The sequence below is a fragment of the Muntiacus reevesi genome, chromosome 13 (assembly GCF_963930625.1).
Source record: "Muntiacus reevesi chromosome 13, mMunRee1.1, whole genome shotgun sequence".
NCBI classification, from domain to species: domain Eukaryota; kingdom Metazoa; phylum Chordata; class Mammalia; order Artiodactyla; family Cervidae; genus Muntiacus; species Muntiacus reevesi.
In genome coordinates, this window is record NC_089261.1 from 5614652 (window position 1) to 5640226 (window position 25575).

At 44.9% G+C, this 25575-nt stretch overlaps 1 protein-coding gene across 1 annotated transcript; it reads left to right on the forward strand.

Moving 5' to 3' along the window:
* The first annotated feature begins 17852 nt into the window (after positions 1-17852).
* XBP1 (X-box binding protein 1) lies at positions 17853-23206 on the forward strand. The gene is given in 6 exon segments (XM_065904554.1): positions 17853-18107; positions 19130-19226; positions 20392-20520; positions 21597-21632; positions 21635-21742; positions 22044-23206. Coding segments are annotated over 6 exon segments (1155 nt in total). The 5' UTR covers positions 17853-17880; the 3' UTR covers positions 22602-23206.
* Positions 23207-25575: the final 2369 nt, after the last annotated feature.

Here is a 25575-nt window from a genome sequence, read left to right on the forward strand (position 1 = left end):
AGCTACCAGTGAGGAATCTGAGACTACAGACAGCTGTTGCGGATTCTCCCAAGGTGGCCTTTCCTCTTGGTCATGCAGGCGGATCCTGGGTTCCTCCTGGGCCAGTCCTTTGCGGGGTGGGCCGGGCACAGTTAATCTGCAGCTTTCGGGTGTGTGGAGGAATTGGAGTCTGAGCTCCAAATGGGGAGAAACAGGGACAGTCCCCAGGTGTCATGTTTAAGGAAGTAGGAGTTGAGTAAGGTTCAGTTGGGAAGCCGAGGTGAGCATGTGAGAGCAAGTCAGCCGGACCGGGAGTCTGGGAAGCCGAGCTGAGAAGAGCCCCACCGACCAGGGGAGTGATGGGGAAGAACATTCTAGGGTTGTGGGCAGGAGGACTGTACAACACCCAGAATCTATAACCACAGAGGTTGAAGGGCAGCAAGAAAAGAGGCTGGTCCCAGGAGTTAGACACAGGTGGAGATGGAAGAGACTGTCCCTGCCTAGGGCCCTCTCTCCTGTCTTGCTGTTCCTGAGCTCTTTTTTCCTTCTAATTAAAAAAAAAGGGGGGGGGCATGCTTCACGGCACAAGGGATCCTAGTTTCCCAACTAGCGTTTAAACCAGAGTCCCCTGCATTGCAAGGCAGATTCCCAACCACTGGACCCCCAGGGAAGTAAGTCCCTGGCTGATTCATTTTTTAGTGAGAGTTCTCTTCCTGGCTTGCCAATGGCAGCCTTCTCACTGTGTCTTTACAGGGCAGGAAGAGAAGAGAGAGGAGCTTGCTGGCGTCTCTTCTTCTAAGGACACTAATTGTATTGGATCAGGGCTCCTCTCACCTGATCTCGGTCAGTCAGTTCAGTTGCTCCGTTGTGTCCAACTCTTTACGACCCCATGGACTGTAGCACACCAGGCTTCCCTGTCCATCACCAACTCCAGGAGATTGCTCAAACTCATGTCCATCGAGTTGGTGATGCTACCCAACCATCTCATCCTCTGTCGTCCCCTTCTCCTCCTGCCTTCAATCTTTCCCAGCATCGAGGTCTTTTCCAATGAGTCAGTTCTTCACATCAGGAGCCAAAGTACTGGAGCTTCGGCATCAATCCTTCCAAAGAATATTCAGGACTGATTTCCTTTAGGATGGACTGGTTTGATCTCCTTGCAATCCAAGGGACTCTCAAGAGTCTTCTCCAACAATTCAAAAACATCAGTTCTTTTGTGTTCAGCTTTCTTTATGGTCCAACTCTCACATCCATATATAACTACTGGAAAAATCATAGCTTTGATTTGATGGACCTTTGTTGGCAAAGTAATGTCTCTGCTTTTTAATATGCTGTCTAGGTTGATCATAGCTTTTCTTCTTCTCTTCCTCCTTTTAATTTCATGGCTGCAGTTACCATCTGCAGTGATTTTGGAGCCCAAGAAAATAAAGTCTGTCACTGTTTCCATTGTTTCCCCATCTATTTGCCAAGAAGTGATGGGATTGGATGCTATGATCTTCACTTTATGAATGTTGAGTTTTAAGCCAGTTTTTTCACTCTCCTCTTTCAGTTTCATCAAGAGGCTGTTTAGTTCCTCTTCGCTTTCTGCCATAAGGGTGGAGTCATCTGCATATCTGAGGTTATTGATTTTTCTCCCGGCAATCTTGATTCCAGCTTGTGCTTCATCCAGCCTGGCATTTCCCATGATGCACTCTGCACATAAGTTAAATAAGCAGGGTGACAATATACAGCCTTGACATACTCCTTTCCTAATTTTGAACCAGTCCATTGTTCCATGTCTGGTTGTAACTGTTGCTTCTTGACCTGAGTACAGATTTCTCAGGAGGCAGGCAGGTAAGGTGGTCTGATAGTCTCATCTCTTTAAGAATTTTCCACAATTTGTTGTGGTCCACACAGTCAAATACTTTAACATAGTCAATGAAGCAGATGTTTTTCTGGAATTCTCATCTGACCTCATTTAACCTTAAATACTTCTTCCAAATACAGGTTAGGGCTTCAGTGTGTGAATTTGGGGGATGGAGGGGCAAATACAACATTTGGTGCATAATAATAATATACTAAAAATCATTTGTTCTTTATTGAAATTCAAATGTAACTGCATATCCTACGCTGTATCTGACGATCCTACTCACACAGCTGTGGTTTCTGATGCCCTTTGGTGTCCAGGACTCCGGGATCAGCCAGCTCAGTACTCACGACAGTTGCTGGGGTTGGGGGGGTGCGGTTACCATCCCTGCTTTCACCCTAGGAGGAAGTCTTGCCTTGAGAGGTTAAGCAAGTTGCCCAGAGTCACACAGCTACCAACTGGCCCAGGCAGATAGATGAGGCAAGAGTCACTCTGGCTGAGGCAGGGTCCAACCCAGAACACCTTGCTGCAAAGCGAGGCTGGTGACCTCTTTGTCAAAGCCCCTCTCCAGAGAAGCCTACCGTGGGGCTCAGGACCAGGCTCTGCTAGCCTGAAGCACACAAAATTCTCCGAAGCGAAACTGTGTGTGCACAGGCCACAAGCCCACAGCTGAGTAATAGTGCAACCTCTTCCCCTCCAAAAAATGTCTGCATAGAACAAGCAATGAGATACCAGCAAGCAGCTCTTCCAGGCAACACCTTTAAAAGTGGATGAACTCCCTGGAGAAGGAAATGGCAACCCACTCCAGTATTCTTGCCTGGAGAATCCCATGGACAGAGGAATGCTGCAGTCCAAGGGTTGGCAAGAAGTCCAAAAGGACTGAGCGGCCCAAAAGACAATGGATTCCAGGTTCCTGAAGGGCCAAGAGGGCCCTCTTCCCGACGGTAAAGCTGTTCCCTGGCCTTAGAATACAGGTCCCAGGGAAGTTAAAAAAAAAAAAAAAGAAAAGTGGATGAACTGACTCCAGGAAAGTGTGTCAAATCAGTCAAAACAAATAATGCTGGAGTGGGAGGCAGGGTTATTTCCTTGGTGGTCCAGTGGCTAAGATACTGCATTCCCAATGCAAGGGGCCTGGGGTTCGATCCCTGAGCAGAGAACTAGATCTCATAAGCTGCAACTAAGACCTGGTGCAGCCAAATAAATAAATAAATAGATATTTAAAAAAAAAATACTGCTGTGTCCTCTGTCTTTTTTTCTTTCTGGCCCCATCACTAAGCTTTCACAATCTTAGTTCCTCAACCACGGATTGAACTCGGACCCTTACTAGTGAAAGTTCGGAGTCCTAACCACTAGACAACCCAGGAATTCTCCACCTTTCCTTTTTTTATTTAACTTTTTTGGCAATTTTTAAATGCGGTATATTAAAAAGAAAAAAAGAAAAAAAAATTAAATGCGGTATATTAACATCAATAAAATGCACAGATCTTAGTGTACAATTCATTACTTTTGGACAGTTGTATTTTCTGTAACAACTGCCCCAAAACAAGATGTAGACAATTTCCATCATTCCAGAAAGCTCCCTTGTGTGTCTTTCCAATCACACCCTTTCCTCCCTGCACATGATCCCTGTTCTGATTGCTGTCACCACAGATGAGCTGGTACCTGAGCATCAGATGGATTGATTCATATAGATCATGTTCCTTTGTATCTGGTTTTTTAACCTTTTGTTTTGTTTTTGAGTGGGGTGAAGTTCACATAACATAAAAAGCATCATTTTAAAGTGTGTGATTCAATGGCATTTAGAACATTCACCGTGGTGTGAAACCACCACCTCTATCGAATTCTAAAACATTTTCATTACCCCTCCCACCGAAAGCAGGGGTCCGCACCCTCCGGGATCTAATGCCTGAAGATCTGAGGTGGAGCGGATGTAATACTAATAGAAATAAAGTGCACAATAAATGTCATGCACTTGAAATTCTGAAACTATCCCCTGCCCAGACTGTGGAAAAATGGTCTCCCATGAAACTGGTCCCTGGTGCCAAAAAGTTTAGGAACTGCCGACCCCCCAAGGAGACCCCGCCCCCAACAAGCTCTCACTCTCCAGTCTTTTGCCACCCCCAGCACCTGGCAACTGATCACCTGCTCTCTGTCTAACCTTTACTTTTTATGGCTCATCAATCCTCAACCGTCTGGTAAAAGTCCCATGAGTAGAGAGGGATTATTAAAAATAGAGACAAAGAAGAGAAAGCAGGACAGAAGATTAAGCCAGACAATCAACCCATGAAGAAGGACGGCATTCCAGATGATCAAGCCTTGAAGAAGGACAACATTCCTAACCAAGAAGAGAAAGCCTATTCTTCCTCTTGAGAGAAGGCTTCTGCTCCAACCAGTCTTAAAGCCTGCTCCAGTGCTATCTTGGCAAGTGGTGTTTATTTTCTTATCAACAAAGCACAGACCAGGGGCAATGTTGAAACAAGAAAAGCTCCACAGCTGGCTCTCTGTACAAAAGGCATTGACATAAAAACCAAAGTAAATGTTAGCATCCTGGAAACAGCAGCAGGTGTTTTAAACACAAGAATAGCAGCTGGTTTGGGAGAATTGTGACCACCTGCTAAGCAGTATCTACTTAGAATTCATCTAAAATGGTCATCATGGGGATGGTTTCTGACTTCTGGGCATGTTCTGCCATTGATCTTCTTGCTCAGTCTTTCTTTGCAGGGGATTTCTGGAAAATTTTCATGTTTTCTAAGCAGATTCTTGTTCACCATCATGTGCTTAGCACCTAATACCTAAGATGATGCTTGGCACAGAGTGTTTCAGTCGCTCAGTTGTGTCCAGTTCTTTGCCGTCCAGTGGCACATGGGATCTTCCCGGACCAGGGATCTAACCTGCATCCCCTACATTGGCAGGCTGATTCTTAACCACTGGATTGCTGTTGCTTCTGTGTCATAGATATTTGTGTGCATCTCCTCTTGGACAGTGGGTTCTTGGACAGATAAGGTCCACGTGTTAATATCTCTGTATCATTCAGGTAACTAGTAAAGAGCCTTTTCAGGTTCCAAGCATTCACTGAATGTTTGCAGAATTAAGGAATCACTAATAATTCCCAACTAGATACCAGTATTGAAATAAGCTTGAACTCTAAGAGATTAACCCTCTTCTTTTCTTTCAACTTTTGCTTGAATTGAATCTCAATGTCCCTGACAATAGCAACAAGAAGTCAAAGGAAAGGGCTCTCATGGCCATGATGGAATATTCTAGAATTCTACTGTGCCTTCTGTGATTCCTTGAAAACCCCTGTGAGATGGGTCCTATAATTATCCTTGGATGAGTAATGGGAAAACAGAGGCTCTGAAAAATTAAGGACTTGTCTGGGGTCACAGAGTGTGTGAGTGGTGAAGTTCATACTTGAACCCAGGCAGCTCGATTCTCCCCTCTGCAGGCCTACCCACCAGTCCGCACTGCCCAAGGCAAACTGACCACTGCAGCCAGATTCCTCTGTCACTGAGTTGACTTCCTCCACTTCTAGGTAAGGAACAGAGATATACAAGAGGCAGCACTAGGACCGGTGCTCTGGGCTCCTGGCTCCCAGCCCACAGGCACCTTCTCCTGTTTGCCTCTCAAAGGGAGGCCTCACTGGGGACCTTGGCTGCCCTGCCTCGAGGCCTCCAGGTACTATTTGCTCAGCTGGGTGTGGGCTCTGCCTGGCTCCCAGTCTGCTGTTTGCACAGTAAATGTCACCCAGTCTATACCCCTACCAGGGGACAGGAACAGCGACTGAAAGGAACCTTCTTTTGCTGGTTTCGGACACCTTGACTTGAGTTTTCAGTTTCTGTGTCATACCATGCAAATCGCTGACGGTGGGGGTCGCCTCAGAGGTGTCTTGTCCTAAAAGCAGTGGGCCTGGCCTGGGTCCTTTCTACACCTGTGCAACCTCCAGAAAGTCGGACAACCTCTGAAGTCACAGGGATGCAGGTTTGAATCCCAGGTCGACCATGTGACCTTTGGCTTACCCTCTTAGAGCCTGATCTTCCTCCTCTGAGAAACAGAGCCGATTCCTACCTTGCAGAGATACGAGAGCAGAGGCTAGGAGTTATGCACCATGCCTGGCTCACGTCCTGTAACCGTTCGCTCATGTTCTAGTAGTGACTTATTTCACACATCCTCATGCTGGTTTCTTTTAAAACAAAGGGAGCTTTGCGACTTAGGAGGGCCCAAACGAGGTTTCTTGGTCTTTGTGACCCTTATTTCCTATCACCGGGCTTCTTCTGGGAACACGGTTCCAAGAAAACTTTCAGAAGCAGAGAGCAAACAAACAAGGAAGATTTTATTTTATTTTATATTTTTTCCACCCTCCCCATCCCAACAAGGAAGATTTTAATCTGTTAAAAGAGACAGCAGATTCTGCCTTTCTTGGGAAGGCCGCTGCCTGCGGCTCACTCATCCACTCATTCAGTAACTTTACCTCCCTGATCGATTTCCAACCAGCGGTTCCTGTTTTCCAACCAGGATATGCAAACAAGAGCACTTACTGGAAAGGAGGTCTCGGGGCCTCTGGATTTCATCAGCTGCCCACTCTCCCAGGAGAGCAGGTGGAACCAGTCAAGCCAGAGGCCAAGGCCAGAAGGCAGGCTGAACATTTCAAGGTCTGTGGGGCCTCTTCCTCTTGAGTTTTTAATTTCAATGGGATGTACATAAGAAATGCCAAGGAGGAAGCAGTTGGTTTGTGGTTGCCAAGCCAAGGAGGGTACAGAGGAAAAACAAGATGAAATGGAAAAGGTCAACAACCTCATTGTGCAAAGTGAGGAAAGCTGTGGGGTGGGAGGAGGGTGGCAGGAGGGGGCAGAGAGGCAGATCCCAGAACCCCAGGCTCCCACCTGGCTCCTGACCCCAAGAGATAACTCCTCCAAGGGACTCAGGAGAGGGACAGCACCCCCTGAGCTTAGATACCCCAAAGTCCCTTCAGTCTCCTTTAAGGAGAGAAGCAGGGTAAGGAACTGGGGAGGGAGTGAGTGTGCAGAATGGAAAGCCAAACAGGGGAAGGGTGGGGAGGATGGGAAGGTATCCTTTCTCTCTTTCCTGTCTCCATTTCTAAAGAAAAGTTGTTGGTTAAAATGAAAATATCAAGGAAATCTTGAAGGAGGCTAAGGATGAGGGTAAGAGACAAAGGATGTCTCAGGAGAGTTGGAATAAGTATACCGAAATCCAGAAGGGTCTTCTTATCCACTCAGCCTCAGGAACGGTAGCAGGTGTCGAAGGTTGAATATATGTTGTGTTAGTTTCAGGTCTTTTTTAGTCCCAAATGAACTATTACTGCTTTCTTGAGATTGTAACTCAGGGGCCAGGTGGCATCTAGCTTCTCTAGTAGGGAGAAGGAGCAGGGGGAAATGTAAAGCTAAATCCTACACAAACTCCTGCTCATCCTTCAGGACCTCATGAATATCACCTCCTCCTGGAAGCCTTCCCTGATGGCCCTGTGGAGTTAGGCCCTTGCTCCTCAGTCCCACTCCTAAGGGTTGGTTGCAGTTACACAACATTAGTCACTTACTATCTCTCTCCGCTTCTAGATTCTGCTCCCAGTGAGAAGATAAAGGCAGCACAGCGCTCAGGATGAATGACTCCAAAAAAGGGTTTTTCTGGCTGTGGTTCTAATTATAATGCTGGAAATACCAGTTCATTGCACAGGGAACAGAAATTAAAAAAAAAAAAAAAAAAACTATGAATGCAAATAGTTGAGCACAGGTGAAGGATGGAAATTTTCAGGGAAGCTCAAGTCAGTACAAACAGTTCTCCTCCCTCTAGTCCTGGTCCCTGGAGGAATGGGGGGACATTTGCTGATCAAGATTAGGAGTGTCCCTCTAGAAAACTGTTTTCAATTTCTACCCCCCAAATGTTTAAAGTTACACTTAGACAACACACTTCCTGCAAGCCTGAACAAAGTTGATTTTTCAAGACACTGATGAAACACCTCAATTGAGAAATTTTATTTTCATTCAAAGCTGTGCCCAGGGCGGCTGTCTTCTCTACCCGTTTCTCAATTCTGGAAAGTAAAGTCAGATTCAGAGGCCCTTCGACTTGTAAAGTCACCTGGTCAACTGGAAGGTGAATCTAAAGGATCCCTGACATGTGGCTTTGGGATGTTGGAGAACCTGCATTCATTCCTTCTGTGGCGGTGCGTGTTCCCAGATGGTGCTGCCCTGGGTGGGAGGTCTGAGGCTGGCAGGTGGGCACTCCGGTCACCAGCGTTCTGTTATCTGGTGCCAAGGAGGCTGTTTATGGACGTGAAGAACTCAAACAGGGGGTTATCTCTGCTGATGTCAGTTTCCTTCAGATTCCAAGACAGGGCCACCCTGGGGAAGTGAAGGGGCTCAGCCTGGACTGCCTTTGCTTCGGAGCCTGGACCTAAACGCAACAAGCTCCTTCCTGTGTTCCAGGCATTCAAGCACTGTTAGGTTGCTTTCATGCACATCCCTGTCTTTTCAAGTAAAAACAGACAACAACAGGCTTCCCAGGGGATCCAGTGGTAAAGAATTCACCTGCCAACGCAGGAGACGCAAGTTCGGGTCCCTGATCCGAAAAGATCCCACCTGCTAGGAGCTCCTAAGCCCGTGTGTCACAGCTCCTGAGCCTGTGCTCCAGAGCCCAGGGGCTCAATGGCGAGTCCACGTGCCACAACCACTGAAGCTCCGGCACCTAGAGCCCATGCTGAAGCCACCGCCATGAGACGCCCGCACACACCACCGGAGAAGAGCCCCTGAGATCATTTCAAAACTAGAGAAAAGCCCGCACAGCAATGAGACTCAGGACAGCCAAAAATAAATAAATAGTTAAAAACAGACAACAACAATGAAAAAAAAGCTCTTGAAGAGATCCATGGTGTATTCCTGGTCGCCCAGCAGAGCCAAACACTAACCTCCACCCCGTGCTGTTCAAGTTTGGCGGTCAGTCCCCCACCTCTGGCTTCCATGCAGGCACAGACCATGACAAGGGCTTTTAGGAAACATGTTGTAGGTCCTAAGGATTGTAATAAACTCTATAATTCTGGAACTCTAGGTTGGAAAATACAACTCATTTTCAAACACAAAATGATTCTGTTTAGTATGAAGCAACAGGGTCCCCCACTTTTTTTTCTGGCTGCGCCTTGTGACTTGTGAGATCCTAGTTCCCGACCAGGGATTGAACCCAGGCCCTCAGCAGTGAAAGCTCGGAGCCCTAACCATTGGACCGGCAGAAAAATCCCAACAGGGTCCCTTTTTAAAAAACTGGGGATCCCAACCTCTTCCTCCCCAGATCCTGCAGCCTTGCTCAGCTGTTCTGTGCAGAGCAACTCCCACGAGCCCCCCCACCCCCAGGTATGGCATCATCCAGGCCCCGCCCTGGAATCTCACCGGAGGTCACAGGTCTGTGTACCGAGGCAATGTTGGCAGTTCTCTGCTGGGAATGTTGTCCTAGGTCACACAGAGAGAACTGGTTATCGGCAGCCTGTGGCCAGGTCCAGCCCACCCAGGGGTCATGTGGGCCTTTTGTCCTCTTGCTGGGGAGAGTGAAGCTGGGGAAAACTCACCTGGTGTCCATCCCTATGATGCCTCTCCTACATCTCAGCCATCACTATGGTCCACCTTCATGGGCACTTTTCTGCATGTAACCAGTGGTCAAATTTTATATTCAGACATATTTTAAAGACTTGGACCCACCATTGCTCTACTTGGTCATCTGGGACCTGTCAAAACTCCTGGCTACCAGATATCAAAAGATAGAAGAAAGGATGAGAATTGTGTGAAACTAGGGAAAGTGTGGGAATGGCACGTGGTGTGAAGGTGGATGACCCTTGGTGAGAGTAAAACCTAACAGGAATTGTGATGCTTAATTGTGATGCTTTCTCTGTGTCACGAACTGTGTTTAACATATTATCTTGGTCGACACTTGATTCTTATTTTCCTAATAGGGAAATTGAGGCTCAGAGAGGTCAAGTAACTTGTCCAAGGTTACCTAACTAGTATGTGTCAGAGCTGAAAACCTGTCCGATGTCCATTTGTCTATGTTGCTAGTCCAGGCCTCCAGCCTCCAGGTTGCAAGGACCGTCCTTACAGGGTCTGGAAATGGAAGATGCATGGTCTCCGTTCCAATATCTCGGAGGCAATCGTAATTCTTGTCCTCCGCTCCCAAAGCTTTTCTCTTCTCATATTTCCTTTATTCTCCAAACCAGAGTTTGGTCTATATTTTATCCGGCTGACTCTTGGAGCTGCATAAATCCTAGATGTTTTCATGAAAAAAAGTTTATGAGAAAACAGAAAATGTACAGCTTGCTGTCTTTCCCCACAGGAATATTAGATGTACAAAGTCAGATATAAATAAAAGACAGGAGGATTCCTTGGTTTTTTTTTTTTTAATATTGAAAGTCCCTGGGCCATTCTCAAGAAATCCGGTCTCCTATGAGCCAGGTCAGGATAAAACTCACAGCATCACCTAAAGGCAAGGCCATCTCACCGAAGAGGGAGGGATTCAGTTGCTATTATTTTAGAGTCAGAGCTTCAGGGTTTATGTATGTGTCTGGGAAGGTTGAGTTTAGGTAAATCCAGTGCTGTACAGATAAATATCACTTACGAAATTAGTCATGAAATATTTTGCAAAAATAGATATACCATACGAAAGCGAAGCAATCAAAACCAAGGCAGGATCCTAGAACAGAAAACAGAAAGTAAGGGAGAAACAGTTGAAATCCAAATAAGGTCTAGAGTTTAGTTAATAGCACTGTGGCAGTGTTGGCATTTTGACAAATATAACAATGGTAGTGTAGGTTGAAAACATTGTGTGCGTGTGTGCTCAGTTGTATCCAAGTCTTTGTAACCCCATGGACTGTAACCTGCCAGACTCCTTTGTCCATAGAATTTTTCAGGCAAGAATACAGGAGTGGGTTGCCATTTCCTACTCCAGGGGCTCTTCCAACCCAGGGATCGAATCCACGTCTCTTGTGTCTCCTGTACTGGAGGTGGGTTCTTTTTCACTGTGCCACCTAAAAAGGCTGATAACATTACGGGAAACTAGAACTGTTTGTGTAGGGGAGTGGGGCGGGAAGGTGGCATAAGGGAATTCTATTGGCCTTGTAACTTTTCTGTCCATCTAAAATTATACCCAAAAAAAGTCTATTAAAAAAAATTTCACAACCAGCACATTGACACTGGTATTTATTTTCTTAGGACTAACGAAGGGTGCCTGCCCCACTGAAACGTCTTTCAAGTAAGATAAAACTTGCTCCTCCTGCCGCCTTTGAACCTTGGTGTCAGTAAAGGTACCGACAATGGAGAGTCTGTACTTCAAAAATACAAAACCAAACATTGAGCCATTTACTGCTCTGGGTCAATGCCAACTGTAAAAGAGAGTCATGTCATATCTTTTCACTCTTCAAACAAAACTTTTCCTTTTGTTACTGTGTGCGCCCTTTCAGGCTCTGTTTAATTTACTGAGCAAATGAACAGCAGCGTTTTGCAGAAGCCAAAGGAGTATTGAATTTCTTAGAGCCCTAATACACACAAATGAACTTCAGGAAGTGTTGCAACTCTTCTCCAGAAAGGGGTGGGCAGCCCACAGGACTGAAGGAAGCATCCGCCAGCACCACCAGGAGGACTTCCTGCCCACAGGTTGGTGTCTTGTTACTCAAACAGTTCAAAAACGTCTGCCTTTAAACACATACTCATGAAATTAAAAGCACTGGAATCACTAGTCCTAGCAAACCAAATGACTTCATCCATTTCTCATGGGTAATGAATCCCTGTGCATTCAGGTCAGTTTCTTAGCTGTGACAGACGGACCACAGTCATGTAAAAGGACAGTATCAGGGGAAAAGGGTGCTGGGTGAGGGGTGTACATAGCACTTTCTGACTAAAATACAACTGTGATTCCATTAAGGAAACAAAAATAGTGTATATAGACTTTGGTTTTTCACTCTTTCCCATATCATTTAAGAATTTTTCATTTCTCTTTGTGAGACTATAAAAAGTTGTCTTACAAGTTTTGCTCTCCTTTTCCATCCAACTGGTGTTTATAACAATAAGCCATGTAGCACTTTTCTGCTAGAATCTGTCTCTTGACTACAGCATGAGTGCCTATAAAATAAGATACCAAGCAAAGGCACAGGACACAGGAGTCTCTAACAGTGAGTGTCAAAATCATGGTATCAGGGAGCCAGGATCCCTGAAATCTATTCCCGTTATTGTCCTGGACCATTTTAATATTTGTTTGGTCAATGAATAGGGAGATCACAAAGATGAGTCAGATGTAGTCCCTGTCTTCAGGGAGCTTACAGTTTAACACGGAGATCTAGATAGGTAGGCAGTACTGCCGATGATCATAGGCAGTGTTGCTGGAAGTCTATGCAGGTGCACAGCGTGGTGATTTTTGACACAAGTTGAGAGCAGTGGATCTGAACAGTTGGGGGGGGGGGGATGGGGACAGGAGGTCTCGGCTCCCAGGGACACCGATTAAGTCCAGAGACAATTTTGGTTGTCGTGATGGGGAAGAGTGGGGGTGGGGTGCTACTGGTATCTAGTGAACAGAGACCTGGAATGCTAGTAAAATTTCACAATGCACGGACAGCGCCTCACCCCACAACAAAGGATTGTCCAGCCCCAAATGTCATTAATGATGAGGTTGGGAAACTATGATTTAAACAGAGAGAGGAAAAGGACATTCCAGAAAAATTAGAGGACTGAAGTATGGGACAGATAAATAAGTGGGAAAAGTGTAGCCTTAAGATGATTATTTTGCCCCTTAGAACTTACAGGTTTTTTTTTTTTTTTCCTGGCCACAAAATAGTGATGCTATAATGCTACGTGACTCATCTCTTTTCCTGGTATTGGAAGGGAACTGATAAAAATTATGTCTCTGGGATCCACCTACTTCCTGTCACTCTACTTCAGCATGCTTCTTCCTCAGCAGTACTAGGAGCCCATTCACAAGAACAACAAAGACAACTGTTTGGAAAATCTGATTTAGCGCAGCATGGTAAGTAAGTGTCTCTAAAAGTGAGGATTGTGTTGTATGGCAGATAATAAAAACCCAGCCACCATGATAATTCTACTTGTCACACATAATTTGGGATCTGTAAGCAGGCAGTCTAGAACTAGGTCAGGGCTAGATGACCACTCTGTGACGGCATCAGGAACCCAGACTCCTCCTGGCTTTACTCTCTGACATCCTTAGTCTGTGTCTTCCTCCCTCATGTTTGCAGGGTGGCTGGTGAACTGTCTCAATCTTTCCACTGTCATCAGCATTGCAGGCAAGCAGCCTTGCCGGGGGGGAAAGGAGCAATAGTCAAAAGGCGTAAGACCTCCCAGCAGTCTTCATTTAACAAGCTTTCCTGGAATCCTCTCTGCCTACTACTTCCACTTATACACTGGCCTGAACTTCATTCCACATCTACTCAGAATTTGCAGGGAATTGGGAAGCTGAATGTTTTCTGTTAGGCAACCTGTACAAAAGTATTGTTACTATTATTTTTAATAAGGAAGAAAAATACAATAGATGCTGCATAAATAACTAGAAATATTGCCTCAGTGCCTTAAAATGAGCACATTTTAGGCTTTAGTAATGAGTCCAAGACAGACCAGCTTTGCCTTGAATTCTGCTTTCAAGAAAATGGTATTATGTAGCAATCTGCCGGAGTAATTTAAAAGATGTTCTGTCTTTTAAAGCATATTGCAGACAACCTAACAGTTTAATAACCATTTAAAAATATATTTATTGAATATCTAATGTGTACTCAGCACTATACTAAACACAAAGAAGTGTAACACACGCTTCTGTTTCTAATGAATTTTTTGAAATCCAGTTGGAAAAACATAACAATGTGTACACAAATGGAAAGCTAGGTAACAATGAAAGAGTTAAATAACAGTCTATACTAGCAGTCTAAGAAAGCCTTGTGGGACTTCCCTGGTGGTCATCAGTTAAAGAATCCACCTAGCAAGGCAGGGGACACGGGTTTAATCCCTGGCCCAAAAAGACCCCACATGCCATGGGGCAAGTAAGCCTATGCACCCCAACTACCGAGTCCATCTGCCCTAAAGCTCGTGCTCCAACACAAGAGAAGCCACCGAAGTAAGAAGCCAAACGCTGAGGGCAGCGCACAGCCAACGAAGGCCCAGCGCAGTCAAGAATAAAGTGTTTTGTTTTTCTTTTTTTTAAAGAAAGGAAATCACTGTGGTAACAATTAATTTAAGGAAGAATCATCTATGGATCCTAGCACTTTGAGTGAAAATATAATGAGGAACAGGATAGCTAGAAATCTTAAAATATCTTTCTACAAATATCTTTCTTATTCTTAATCAGTACCAGTACTAATTCACTTCAGGGGCTACTATGGTAACCAACTGGTAAGAATTAACATCACTAGTTATGGGACTAATGGTCACCTTGTGCCCCCGACAGAATGCACTGACAAGAACACAGCATCACCCTGTGCATTCCTGCCCATTCTACTTTCCTTACAGGTTTTATCTCAACGCAACATAGGTTTATGCTTAAAAGTCTACTGTTAAAAAAAAAAAAAAGTCTACTGTTGATTACCTAATAGGCTTCCTTGCACACAAAAAAAATATATATATGCATCTTAAAGCTTTTTTCAAACCACAAAAAATTATTTTCCATGGAGCTATTGTAACAATTTAAATCATGACAAATTTTATAAACCTTATCAAAACAACTTATATTCCAAAATTTGGTAATTATTAAACAGAATAAAATACATTGGAAATGTATCTTTCCATCATGTATTAGTGGATTAACAGTACTTATTGCTAGAGTGAGGCAAGATTCAACATTAACTTTATTCCTTTTTTTTTTTTTTTCATTAAAAGAGTGTCCCCAAACCTTGTTCATATACCTAACTGGATAGGTAAGGAAGGCATATTTGGTTAAAACAATGCCCTTCAATTGTCTGAACATCTTTCGAGTTAGAAGCCAATGATAATGATTTATCATTAAAAATTATGCTATTGAAGTCTCTGCTGACAACTCAATTTTGTCTATAACAAAAGAGTAGAACCCATGGAGTTGGAAAGGGATTTGATACTCAGTGATGAAGGTCATTTCCTTTTCCAGTCTCATCACTAGTAGCTTGATAGGTCTGTTTGTTTCGAGCCCGAGATTTTTCTACCTCAGGGCAGTGCACTTTGGGAAGATTAAGCATGAGTGAAGAGTGTTACAATGGACACTGTGAAAAAGAGAAGTAGGAAAAAGAATAAATAGGCAGGAACTTCCCTGGTGGTCCAGTGGCTAAGACTCAGTGCTCCTAATTCAGGGGGCCTGGGTTTGTTCCCTGGTCAGGAAACTAGACCCTACAAGATGCAACTAACAGTTTGCATGCCACAACTAAGATTCTTAACTTTAGGATTAGGCTTAAGACCTGGTACAACCAAATAAATAAAAGATTGAAAAAAAAAAAAAAAAGAATCGATTGCCACCTGTAGTCAGTGGTTCCCGTAGTACATAGAGCAGTTCTTGAGTTTTAGCTTCAGATTGCTACTGGGTTGTTTTGGTGTAGCTTTTTTGCATTGACATTTATTTAGACTTAACGTTCTAAATTAAGAGGAGAAGGGGATGAAGAAGGATGAGATGGTTGGATGGCATCACCGACACGATGGACCTAAGTTTGAGCAAGCTCCGGAGGTTGGTGATGGACAGGGAGGCCTGGCGTGCTGCAGTCCATGGGGTTGCAAAGAGTCTGACACGACTGAGCTATTGAACTGAACTGAATGTTCTACTCTTTCTTGCATTTCACAAAGACTAAGAACTTTGTATTTTGTATATTTTAGAACTCCAATCACAAGTGCCTTGTTCTAAAATAGTAATGGCATCTGACGCAAGAATTATCAGAGTAATCTTACAGAAAGGATATAAAACTGTTCAAAGGTTTGGACAAGAGTGTTCATGATTCCATGGACAGCAATCAGCACTGGGTCCAATGACTTTTTCTGAGTATGATTTAACGTGTTTATCAAAAAGATTTTTTAAAAAGGGCCTTGGAAACAAAGCCGGGGGAGTCAGTTTCAACATTCTATTTCTACCCCCATTGACCAATACTAAAATGCAATCCATTGACCTTTCCTCCTCTGCCCCAGCTCTTGTACCTTTTCCATATGGTTATTTATTTACACTATGCTGGACTGATAAAATCCTCATGCATTTTCTTTTAAAGTCTAAATGATTTAAATTTCTTTTAGTTGCCTTGAGATTTCTTATACAGTGCCAGACATTCTTTTGGCCTTCACAAATATTAACTTAAAAGTCTTCCTGACATTTACATGGCTTTTCTCAGAACCTCTTACGGCTTTTCAAGGTCCTGTAACAGGAACATGTATGTCTCAACTAGAAAGCATTGTGAGGAATTTTCCCCAAATGTTCCAGGGCCAGGAGTGAGTCCTACCCCTGCATGCACTTTAGGACTCAGTTAGCTCAAGGCTGATGAGGTTAAAAGGGAGGCTGACTGCTTTGTCCTGGTCTCTGATCAGCTCTCATCCCTTTTCCAGTCAAACGAAGCAGCCTGTGCTCAGGACACTCTGAGGTGGGCCAACTCAGTTTAAAGAAAGTCACTGATTTTACTCCTTCGGTTTGCAGGAAGAAAATACTAGGAGACTCACAGTTCAGCCTTGGGGATGACAGAAGTCGTGCCTTAAAGGGGCCTGTATATTGAGAGATTGAATTTTCATTCATTCCTTCTTCCCAACTTGTTTTCTCACCACCAAAAGATAACTGAAAAGCTAGTCTGACTTAGTAGCACCAAAGAATTACCTGGAAGCATTCTTTCACTCTCTGCATATCTTCCAGCCACCAGAGACTCACTCACTTCTGGGTCCCTTCAGGGCTCTCTCTGGTGGCTCAGTGGTAAGGAATCCACCTGCCAACGCAGGATATTTAGGTTCCACCCTTAGGTTGGGAAGATCTCCTGAAGGAATGCCGACCCACTCCAGTATTCTTGCCTGGGAAATCCCATGGACAGAGGAGCCTGGCAGATTACAGTCCATGGGGTCACAAAAGAGTGGAACACGACTTATATACTAAAGCACAACATCCCCAGAACCTGAAACAGTGCTAAGCACAGAGGACGCAACAACGTAAAGCGACGGTTGCTTCGTGATTCCAGGGAACTTAACATTTTGTAATTCGCTTCAAAAAAGTGAGAATGCCTGTGGAGGGTGTTTCCTCAGGCTTCTCCATTTTAATATTCCTGTGTCTTAACTGGTCCCCAGCTACAGTTCGGAGGCCCCTCTTTCACAAGGACCCCACCCCCACTCCCTTTGCGCCATAACAGGCAGGCAGGAGCCCTGAATCTTTCATACACGCTTTTTTTTTCTTTTCATAAATAAATACACGCTCATAGCTGAAAGTTTAGAGACGCAAAGAGAAACGAAATTACAGGCACTCCCGCCATTCTGAGAAAACATCACCTATGGTTTATTAAACCTTCACTATGAGGTAAATCTAGTTTTAAAACGGGCCATCTGACTCCCTAAGGACGTATTTCGCGGAATTTCTCTGCAGGCTTTTTTTCCCCTAACCCAAGGCCCGATTCGCGCTACCCTTTGGATTTTCCACTCAGCTCCGGGCCCGAAATGGCGCACAAGATACAATTCTCTCAGGCGGGGATAAAAATCTCAGTCAAAATTCGTCAGTCTGGAAACCTCGCGGATTCGCATTAAACTCTCCGTCAGCATAGGAGGGGAAACCCATTTATTGAGGAAACTCCGCCTGGTTCCGGACCCTTCCTCAAGGGTGACCCCACCCCCAACCTGCCCTCAGAGGCCCCGCACCTGCTCTGAAACTTCTGCCTGTGGCCACCGCGCAAAAGGCGCGGGCGCCCCCTGCGCAAGACCGTGGTGGTCACGCTAGACGCCCTGGCCCCGCCCCCTCCGGATCCGCCGGGCCAATGGGGGCAGAGGTAGGCTTGCGTCACGCGGCGCTGGCCAATCGCGGAGGGCCACGATCGTAGAAAGGTTGGGCCCGGCAGGGCCGGCCCACTGGGCAGCGGCGGCGCGCACTGGCGTAGACAGGCTCCGGCCATGGTGGTGGTTGCACCCGCGCAGAGCCCGGCCGCCGGGGCTCCTAAAGTACTGCTTCTGTCCGGCCAGCCCGCTGCTGCCGCCGGAGCCCCGGCTGGCCGGGCTCTGCCCGTCATGGTGCCGGGCCAGCAAGGGGCCAGCCCGGAGGGGGCGAGCGGGGGGCCTCCCCAGGCGCGCAAGCGACAGCGCCTCACGCACCTGAGCCCCGAAGAGAAGGCGCTGCGGAGGTGGGCGAGGTTTGGGTTTTGGGGGCCGAAATCGAAGGCGGGACAGGGGCTTGGGGCCGCGCTGACCGCCTGCAGTGTTCGGACTCCGGTGTCTGTCCGGTCCGGTGCCAGCGTGGCGCGGCGCGGGGCGGGGCGGGGCAGGGCAGGAAGTCTGAACTGGCCGATCCATTGCGCTGGGTGGAGTCCAGGGCAGCGCAGGCTTTTTTTCTTTCTTTCTTTTCTCTCTCGTTAGAGATGACCAGAGCTGGGTACGCTGGCACCTGGCTTCCAGGCCCTCTAGCTGTGTGACCACAGACCCCTGGTTCAGCTTCTCTGAACTTGGGCTGTGACGTGGAGCCATGGGTTTACCTACTTTTTTGGAGGCTCACGGAGTTGAAATGCCAGCTGATGAAGGGGCTGTAAGCACTATGAGGCGCCTCAGTCTGTTTCTGCGTCCTTAAAAATGGTAATCTACTTCCCGAGGTCGCTGGGGCCGTGGAGAAATGCCTCGTACTTAGTCCTTCGTAAATGTTAGTTCTTTTATGATCAGTGTGCTTTTTGTGATTTATGAAGTGCCCCCTGGAGCAGACACGGGCCTAGGCTTTCAGCATCAAGAGGAAAGTCGCATCAGCCTCTCTCTGTTTGGAGTTAGGTTGTTACTACGTTATCGATTGCAGCCTTCGCTAGGTTTAATCCTAATCCAGGTTAGTCCTGGTTGGATCCTGTTTGAGGGGACTGTAATTAGGAATCAACGGGAAATAGAAAGGGGAGGAGAAAATATCTTATGATGCAACCTCTGTGCTGTGGCGGGGACGAGGCTGAGGTGGGTGACGCAATACGGGGGAGGATGAGTAGGTCTGCTAACTAGATCCACAGAAGGCTGATTTTTTTGTTGTTGTTTTACTGAGGGGAGGAGCCTGAAGTGTATTTTATCATTATTCTGTACTGTAAATTAAAATGAAAGCATCAGCTGGCCAAGTTTTCAAATAAAGATAAATAGGGTTTGAGATGATTTAGTGTGGTATGTCTTTTTATGTTCTCAGGAAACTGAAAAACAGAGTAGCAGCTCAGACTGCCAGAGACCGAAAGAAAGCTCGAATGAGTGAGCTGGAGCAACAAGTGGTAGATTTGGAAGAAGAGGTAAAAATACTTAAGGCCAAACACTTTATCTTACATCCATTGTGTAGCTTTCCCTGGTGAATGGTGGTTTCAAAGTTAGGGTAGAAAGGTAGTTAAGTGGTGAAGCTTTATGAGAACAGAAGTGATTCACCCTCTGGTATTTGGTGCTGAAAGTGAAAGAAAGAAGTCGCTTAGTCGTGTCTGACTCTTAGTGACCCCATGGACTGCAGCCTACCAGGCTCCTCCATCCACAGGATTTTCCAGGCAGGAGTACTGGAGTGGGGTGCCATTGCCTTCTCTGGGTATTTGGTACTGCTGCTGCTAAGTCGCTTCAGTCGTGTCCGACTCTGTGCAACCCCGTAGACGGCAGCCCACCAGGCTCCCCGGTCCCTGGGATTCTCCAGGCAAGAACACTGGAGTGGGTTGCCATTTCCTTCTCCAGTGCATGAAAGTGAAGAGTGAAAGTGAAGTCGTTCAGTCAGGTCCCACTCTTCGCGACCCCATGGACCGCAGCCTACCAGGCTCCTCCGTCCATGGGATTTTCCAGGCAAGAGTCCTGGAGTGGGGTGCCATTGCCTTCTCCAGTATTTGGTACTAGATCAATCTAAATCGTTTGTTGGTGAATTACAGCGTTAGAACAATGTTTTATCAGTTAGTATGAAGAAATTAGTAAAAGCTGATAGTAAATCATTGCTTAAACTTTCCTGACTTAGTCCACCAATGGTTCCCTTCCCCTTCTTGGGCCCACTTGTTACCTAAACTTAAATTGTTGCCGGTTACACATCTTGAATACATAAAGATTATTTGTGGTGTTCTCTTTTTTAAACGTGCTAATTCCACAGCTCACCACCATCACTTTTATTATTACCTACCAATTCAAGGTAGGATTTTTTTAAACCATCATATCTAAATTAAAGCCACAAGTCACTCTTTGCTGAGGTCTCTATTAGTAGTTGGGCGCACTTTGTTATATATGACGCTCAGGTAATGGTACATCTTAAATAGCTTATTTTTTATATTTATCACCTTGCCTTCTAATATGTACTATGATCAACTGTGTAAGCATAGAGTTTTCCAAAAGATCCAGGAGAAGGCAAGAAAACCTACTGTAGTGAAACTCGGTCAGGTGTATTCTTAAAGTGAAAGAATGAGATGTTTTAATAACCTCTTCTGAACTTTCTTCCAGAACCAAAAGCTTTTGTTGGAAAATCAGCTTTTACGAGAGAAAACTCATGGCCTTGTAGTTGAGAATCAGGAGCTAAGACAGCGGTTGGGGATGGATGCCCTAGTGACTGAAGAGGAAGCAGAGACCAAGGTGAGTCATGTCCTTTATTTGGTGCCGTATGTAAGAACTGGTTTTAAATGACATGACCTCTTTCTTTAAGGATATTCATTTTTCAAGGGTGTAGTTAATAGTACTAAGTTCTATTAACTGGAATAAGTTACATGACTCTTGAGAGCAAGTACTGACTGGTGCCGGTAGCTGACGCGTGTCTACAATGCCAGCATTGAGGAGAACCAGGATAAGAGTGGCAGTCAGACCTGACTTTGAATGCCACTAAAATTAAAATAGCTCTTTGATGAATATGAATAAGAGAAGGGATTCATTGTGATAGACACACCTTTCTGATGGAAGCGTGATCTGTGGGTTTTAATTTATGAATCATGGCAAATCCAGTGATAACACATAAGTGGTCTAAGGTTGACTGGCAGTACTGCTCTAAAAGTAGTGTTCAGAACAAACTTTAAAAATAATAACATGGAAAAAAAAAAATAATAACATGGGTTCGACCCCTGGGTGGGGAAGATTCCCTGGAGGAGGAAATGGCTCTCCACTCCAGTATTCTTGCCTGGAAAATTTCATGGATAGAAGATCCTGCTGGCTATAGTCCATGCGGTTGTAAAAGGTTGGACACAACTGAGTGTCTGAGTATAGCACTATCCAAAAAGATTCTGGGCCTCAATTCACTATAGAACTTTATTACTAGGGATGTTACTCTTACTGAGAATAGAAGTAAGATGATATTTAAGAATAACAGTCCTGCCTGAATCTTAGCTTGGGGAAGAAAAACATTGTACAGAAAATAAAAAAGAAGTTAGCCTTACCTCCCTTTTCTTTTCTCAAGAAAGGCTCAAAAAAAAATGGAAATAACAGATATGTAAGGGAGAGATTTCAGTTCTAAAGAATAATTTTCTAGGGACTTCCCTGGTGGTCCAGGGAACTAGATCCCACATGCTGTCAACTAAGACCTGGCACAGCCAAAATAAATGAATTATTTTAAAAAAGTTTTTTTAGCTTTCTTGAAAGTTGAGAATCACAGCCTCCTGGCAAGCATTTCCCTGGGGACACCCAGCTGTTGGAGCTGTTCACTGACTGGTCTTTCCTTCCAGGGGAATGGAGTGGGGCCGGTGGCCGGGTCTGCTGAGTCCGCAGCACTCAGACTACGTGCACCTCTGCAGCAGGTGCAGGCCCAGTTGTCACCCGTCCAGAACATCTCCCCATGGACTCTGACGGTGTTGACTCTTCAGACTCTGAGGTAGGGCTTACTCAGAGTTTACTAAAGAGCTGTTTACTCGGTTCCATCTGTGTGATGCCTGACACCCCTAACCAGACAGATGAGGGCAGTGTAGTTTTGGTTGAGTTGGGGGTGAACATTGGCTACCTTCCTATTTCCAGGTGGTCTAGGACATGCAGTGAAGGATACAGGAGTGGGTCTGGTGGGTCCCAGAGATCATCCTATAGTGTAATGGTTAGTTTACATTATGGAACCTAGCACTAAGGTGGATTCTCAGTGTACTCTTTAACAGTTGAATGCCATTTAATTTTTCCTTTTCTAGTCTGATATCCTGTTGGGCATTCTGTTCAACTTGGATCCAGTCATGTTCTTCAGATGTCCTTCCCCAGAGTCTGCCAGCCTGGAGCACCTCCCAGAAGTGGACCCAGAAGGACCCAGTTCCTTACCAGCCTCCCCTTCTCCATCCCTGGGGACGTCATCAGCCAAGCTGGAAGCCATTAATGAACTGATTCGTTTTGACCATGTATATACAAAGCCCCTAGTCTTAGAGATGCCCTCTGAGACAGAGAGCCAAGCCAATGTGGTAGTGAAAATTGAGGAAGCACCTTTCAGTCCCTCAGAGAAAGATCACTCTGAATTCACTGTCTCAGTGAAGGAAGAACTTGTAGAAGATGACTTCATTCCAGAGCTGGGTATCTCAGATCTGCTTTCAACCAGCAACTGCCTGAAGCCATCTTCCTGCCTGCTGGATGCTTACAGTGACTGTAGCTATGAGGGTTCCCCTTCTCCCTTGAGCGACATGTCCTCCCTGCTTGATGCAGACCATTCTTGGGAGGACCCTTTTGCCAGTGAACTCTTTCCCCAGCTGATTAGTGTCTGAGGAGTGATCCAGTACTGATGCTCTTTTCCTGACTGTGACACTGCTGGGAGGACAGCACAGAGGCCTGTGCTTCATCCAAAAAGCCAAAGTAGAGGGGGTGTGGTCCTGGAGAACTCCTCTAAAGTATTTGCTCAAGCCTCCTAGGTTACCCCAAGTATTGTCTTTTGACCTTGAGTGGTCGAGGGTACGTAGATACATTACTGTGATCGAGAATTACAGCTTCTGAGGGTGTACCTTTATCTTAAGGGCGGTGGTTTGCCCTGAAGCACTTACACAAGTGTCAGGCGATAAGTGCTTCAGACATGGAGTTAAGGAGTGGTCCTTGATCAATTTCTCTTTCCCCTTCTCGACATCGCAGGCTTGCCTCTGATTTTAGGTCCTTTAGTTTGCTTCTGCAAGCGGAACGCCCGCCTGAGGGGGCTCCTTTTCCCTCATGTACAGTTCAAGGAAAGATCAAGAGTCTTTTGTAAAATTACAGAAAACTACTGTGTAAATGCTTGATGAAATCTTTCCCTGCTAGTATAACTTTTGGAAGGTGCTTTCTCCATTTATTTAAAACTACCTGTGCAATTAAAAAGTACAATGCAGTGTCTTTGTTCTTCGAATGTTTCGTGAACTTTTCAAGTCTTACTGTTGTTCTTTCTGGGTGTTCCACTGCCATAGCAGTGATTTATCCAACTTCACTGAGCCACTTTTTACAGTGACTGAAGGCCTTTCCCCTCCTAATTACCGCCTGCTTCAGTTCCTGGCTGCCCTAAGTAATACACTCTGACCAGTAACTATATTTGAGACAGTTTCTTCACCCTAACTGACTGATACTACAGCTGATAAATGGTAGAGCTAGAACACTTAAGAACTGTTTTCCCATAACATCTTGTTACAGGTCATGCTATTAAGTATCAATACTGCTATTGATACTACAGAGATTAAGAGCATTTTTTAGACTCAGACTCCCTGAGTTCAACTCCGCCACCCATTTAGCTGGGTGATCTTGGGCATAAAATACCACTTAATTCCTCATCTCAAAATACCTTATTTCCCCACCTCAAAGGGGTATGATAGTATCTCTAAAGGCTACTAGAGGATTCAAATAAATGATGCATTATAAGCAACTAGTACAAAGCCAGGCACCATCCCAAAAGTTGATGGTTATCTCCTATTCCACTTTGGAAGGGTTTTAATCTCTTAAAGAGTTACATACACTATAGAACATGTCTCACAAAACAATGAACCTGTTCAAGAAAATATCCTAGACACAATATGACCTTCAAATTACAGACTTAACCTCATCATGCTGCCTCTTTTCCTTGGGAAACCACTTAACAAGCTATTAAAGGAGTTCCCTAATTCATAAAAATTATTTCACCCATGCCAGCATTCTATGCCAGTATTTACTGACTACCTCTGGGGAGGTCAGTGAAAGCAGACCAAATGAGATGGGATTCAAAGAATCCCAAGTAGCAAGGCACAGCAGGCTATGGTTTCAACCAAGTGTATTAATACAAGGGGAATGCCTTTGGTGTGACTGGGAGCATACCCAGCACACTAGTAGGCAAGACAATCAACCGTCACTGAAGCCAGAGTTCAATCCTAGTGCCTAGCAATGCAAACTTGCTTAAGCTGTGAGTTTCTGTTTTGTAAATATAAGAACAAGCCCCCAGCTGTCCCACAATTAAAAACTGATCACCTGATTTTCTAGAACTGAAAACTTAAGTGCTGAGAATCTATTTAGGGATTGTTTAAGTAAATGTGGGTTTCCCAGGTGTCTCTGTAGTAAAGAATCTGCCTGCCAAGCAGGAAATGTGGGTTTGATTCCTGGGTTGAGAAGATCCCCTGGAGAAGCAAATAGGAATCCTTTCCAGTATTCTTACCTGGGAAATCCCATGGACAGAGGGGCCTGGCAGGCTACAGTCCATGGGGTCATAAAGTTGAACACAACTGAGTGACTCAACAACATAGGCAAAGGTACAGATATGTTTTAGCTTTCAAAATTATAGAACAAGCATCTGAAGATTGGGGTTCAGATAATTTACATTCAGTGACATCACATGAAAGAAACAGCTGTATTAACAGGAATAATACACAAGAGTATAGATTATTTGAGTTTTCATTTCCTGCACAGATGGGTGAAAATTACTAAACACCGTGCTCAGACCTGAGAAAACACGTGATATTCACGGGTATCTTCATATTGAAACACTAAATTGAATAGTTAAAAAATGAAAATCAGGATCTTTCCCCACAAAACCAAAGCAAGACTGCTATTAAAAGCAAAAGGTTGTCCACAGTTCTGATTAAAAGAAACAGGTGACAGATGGCTAGACACCAATTCCTTGAACCTTCAAACACTGATGTGTGCCTGCCTCCTTGCTTCTCTAGCAGGTGTGCTGCGGGTACAGGCAATGTAGGAACAGACCTGTAGGCAGAGGTAATTCCTACACCAGGAATACTTTATGGCATCAAATGCTCATCTTCAAAGACATTCAGTCTTGACCCTGTGACTTCTAAAGTTAATGAAGGGACAGGAAGACTGGCTTGTTTACCTGCTCACCAGTTTTTAAAGACAACATCCTATCTATTCTAACTGCATTAAGTTCATCTCTCAAATGCCACTGATAAAAGCATATTTGAACCAAACAGATATATATACAACTATATTCCCTCAAGGCGTTTAAAGTTAACATCGCCTGAACTAAACATGTTAGGTATTGCTGTCAAAAAACTGTCTGTAAAACTACTGGTCAAGTAGAAAAAACCCTGGACCTGGCGAACTGATTATACTAAATTGTCACTATCTACTTAGGCTTAGTTTTCAAATCTATAAAAATAAATTAGGTAACTTTTAGCTGTGATTTTCAGTTCCGGTAAAAAAGGCAATTGCATTGAAAATTCTGCCCACCCACAAATAGGAAACCACATTTACCTAATAACGGTTGTAAACACACAGGCAATACTGCCACCCAGCGACCTGTCA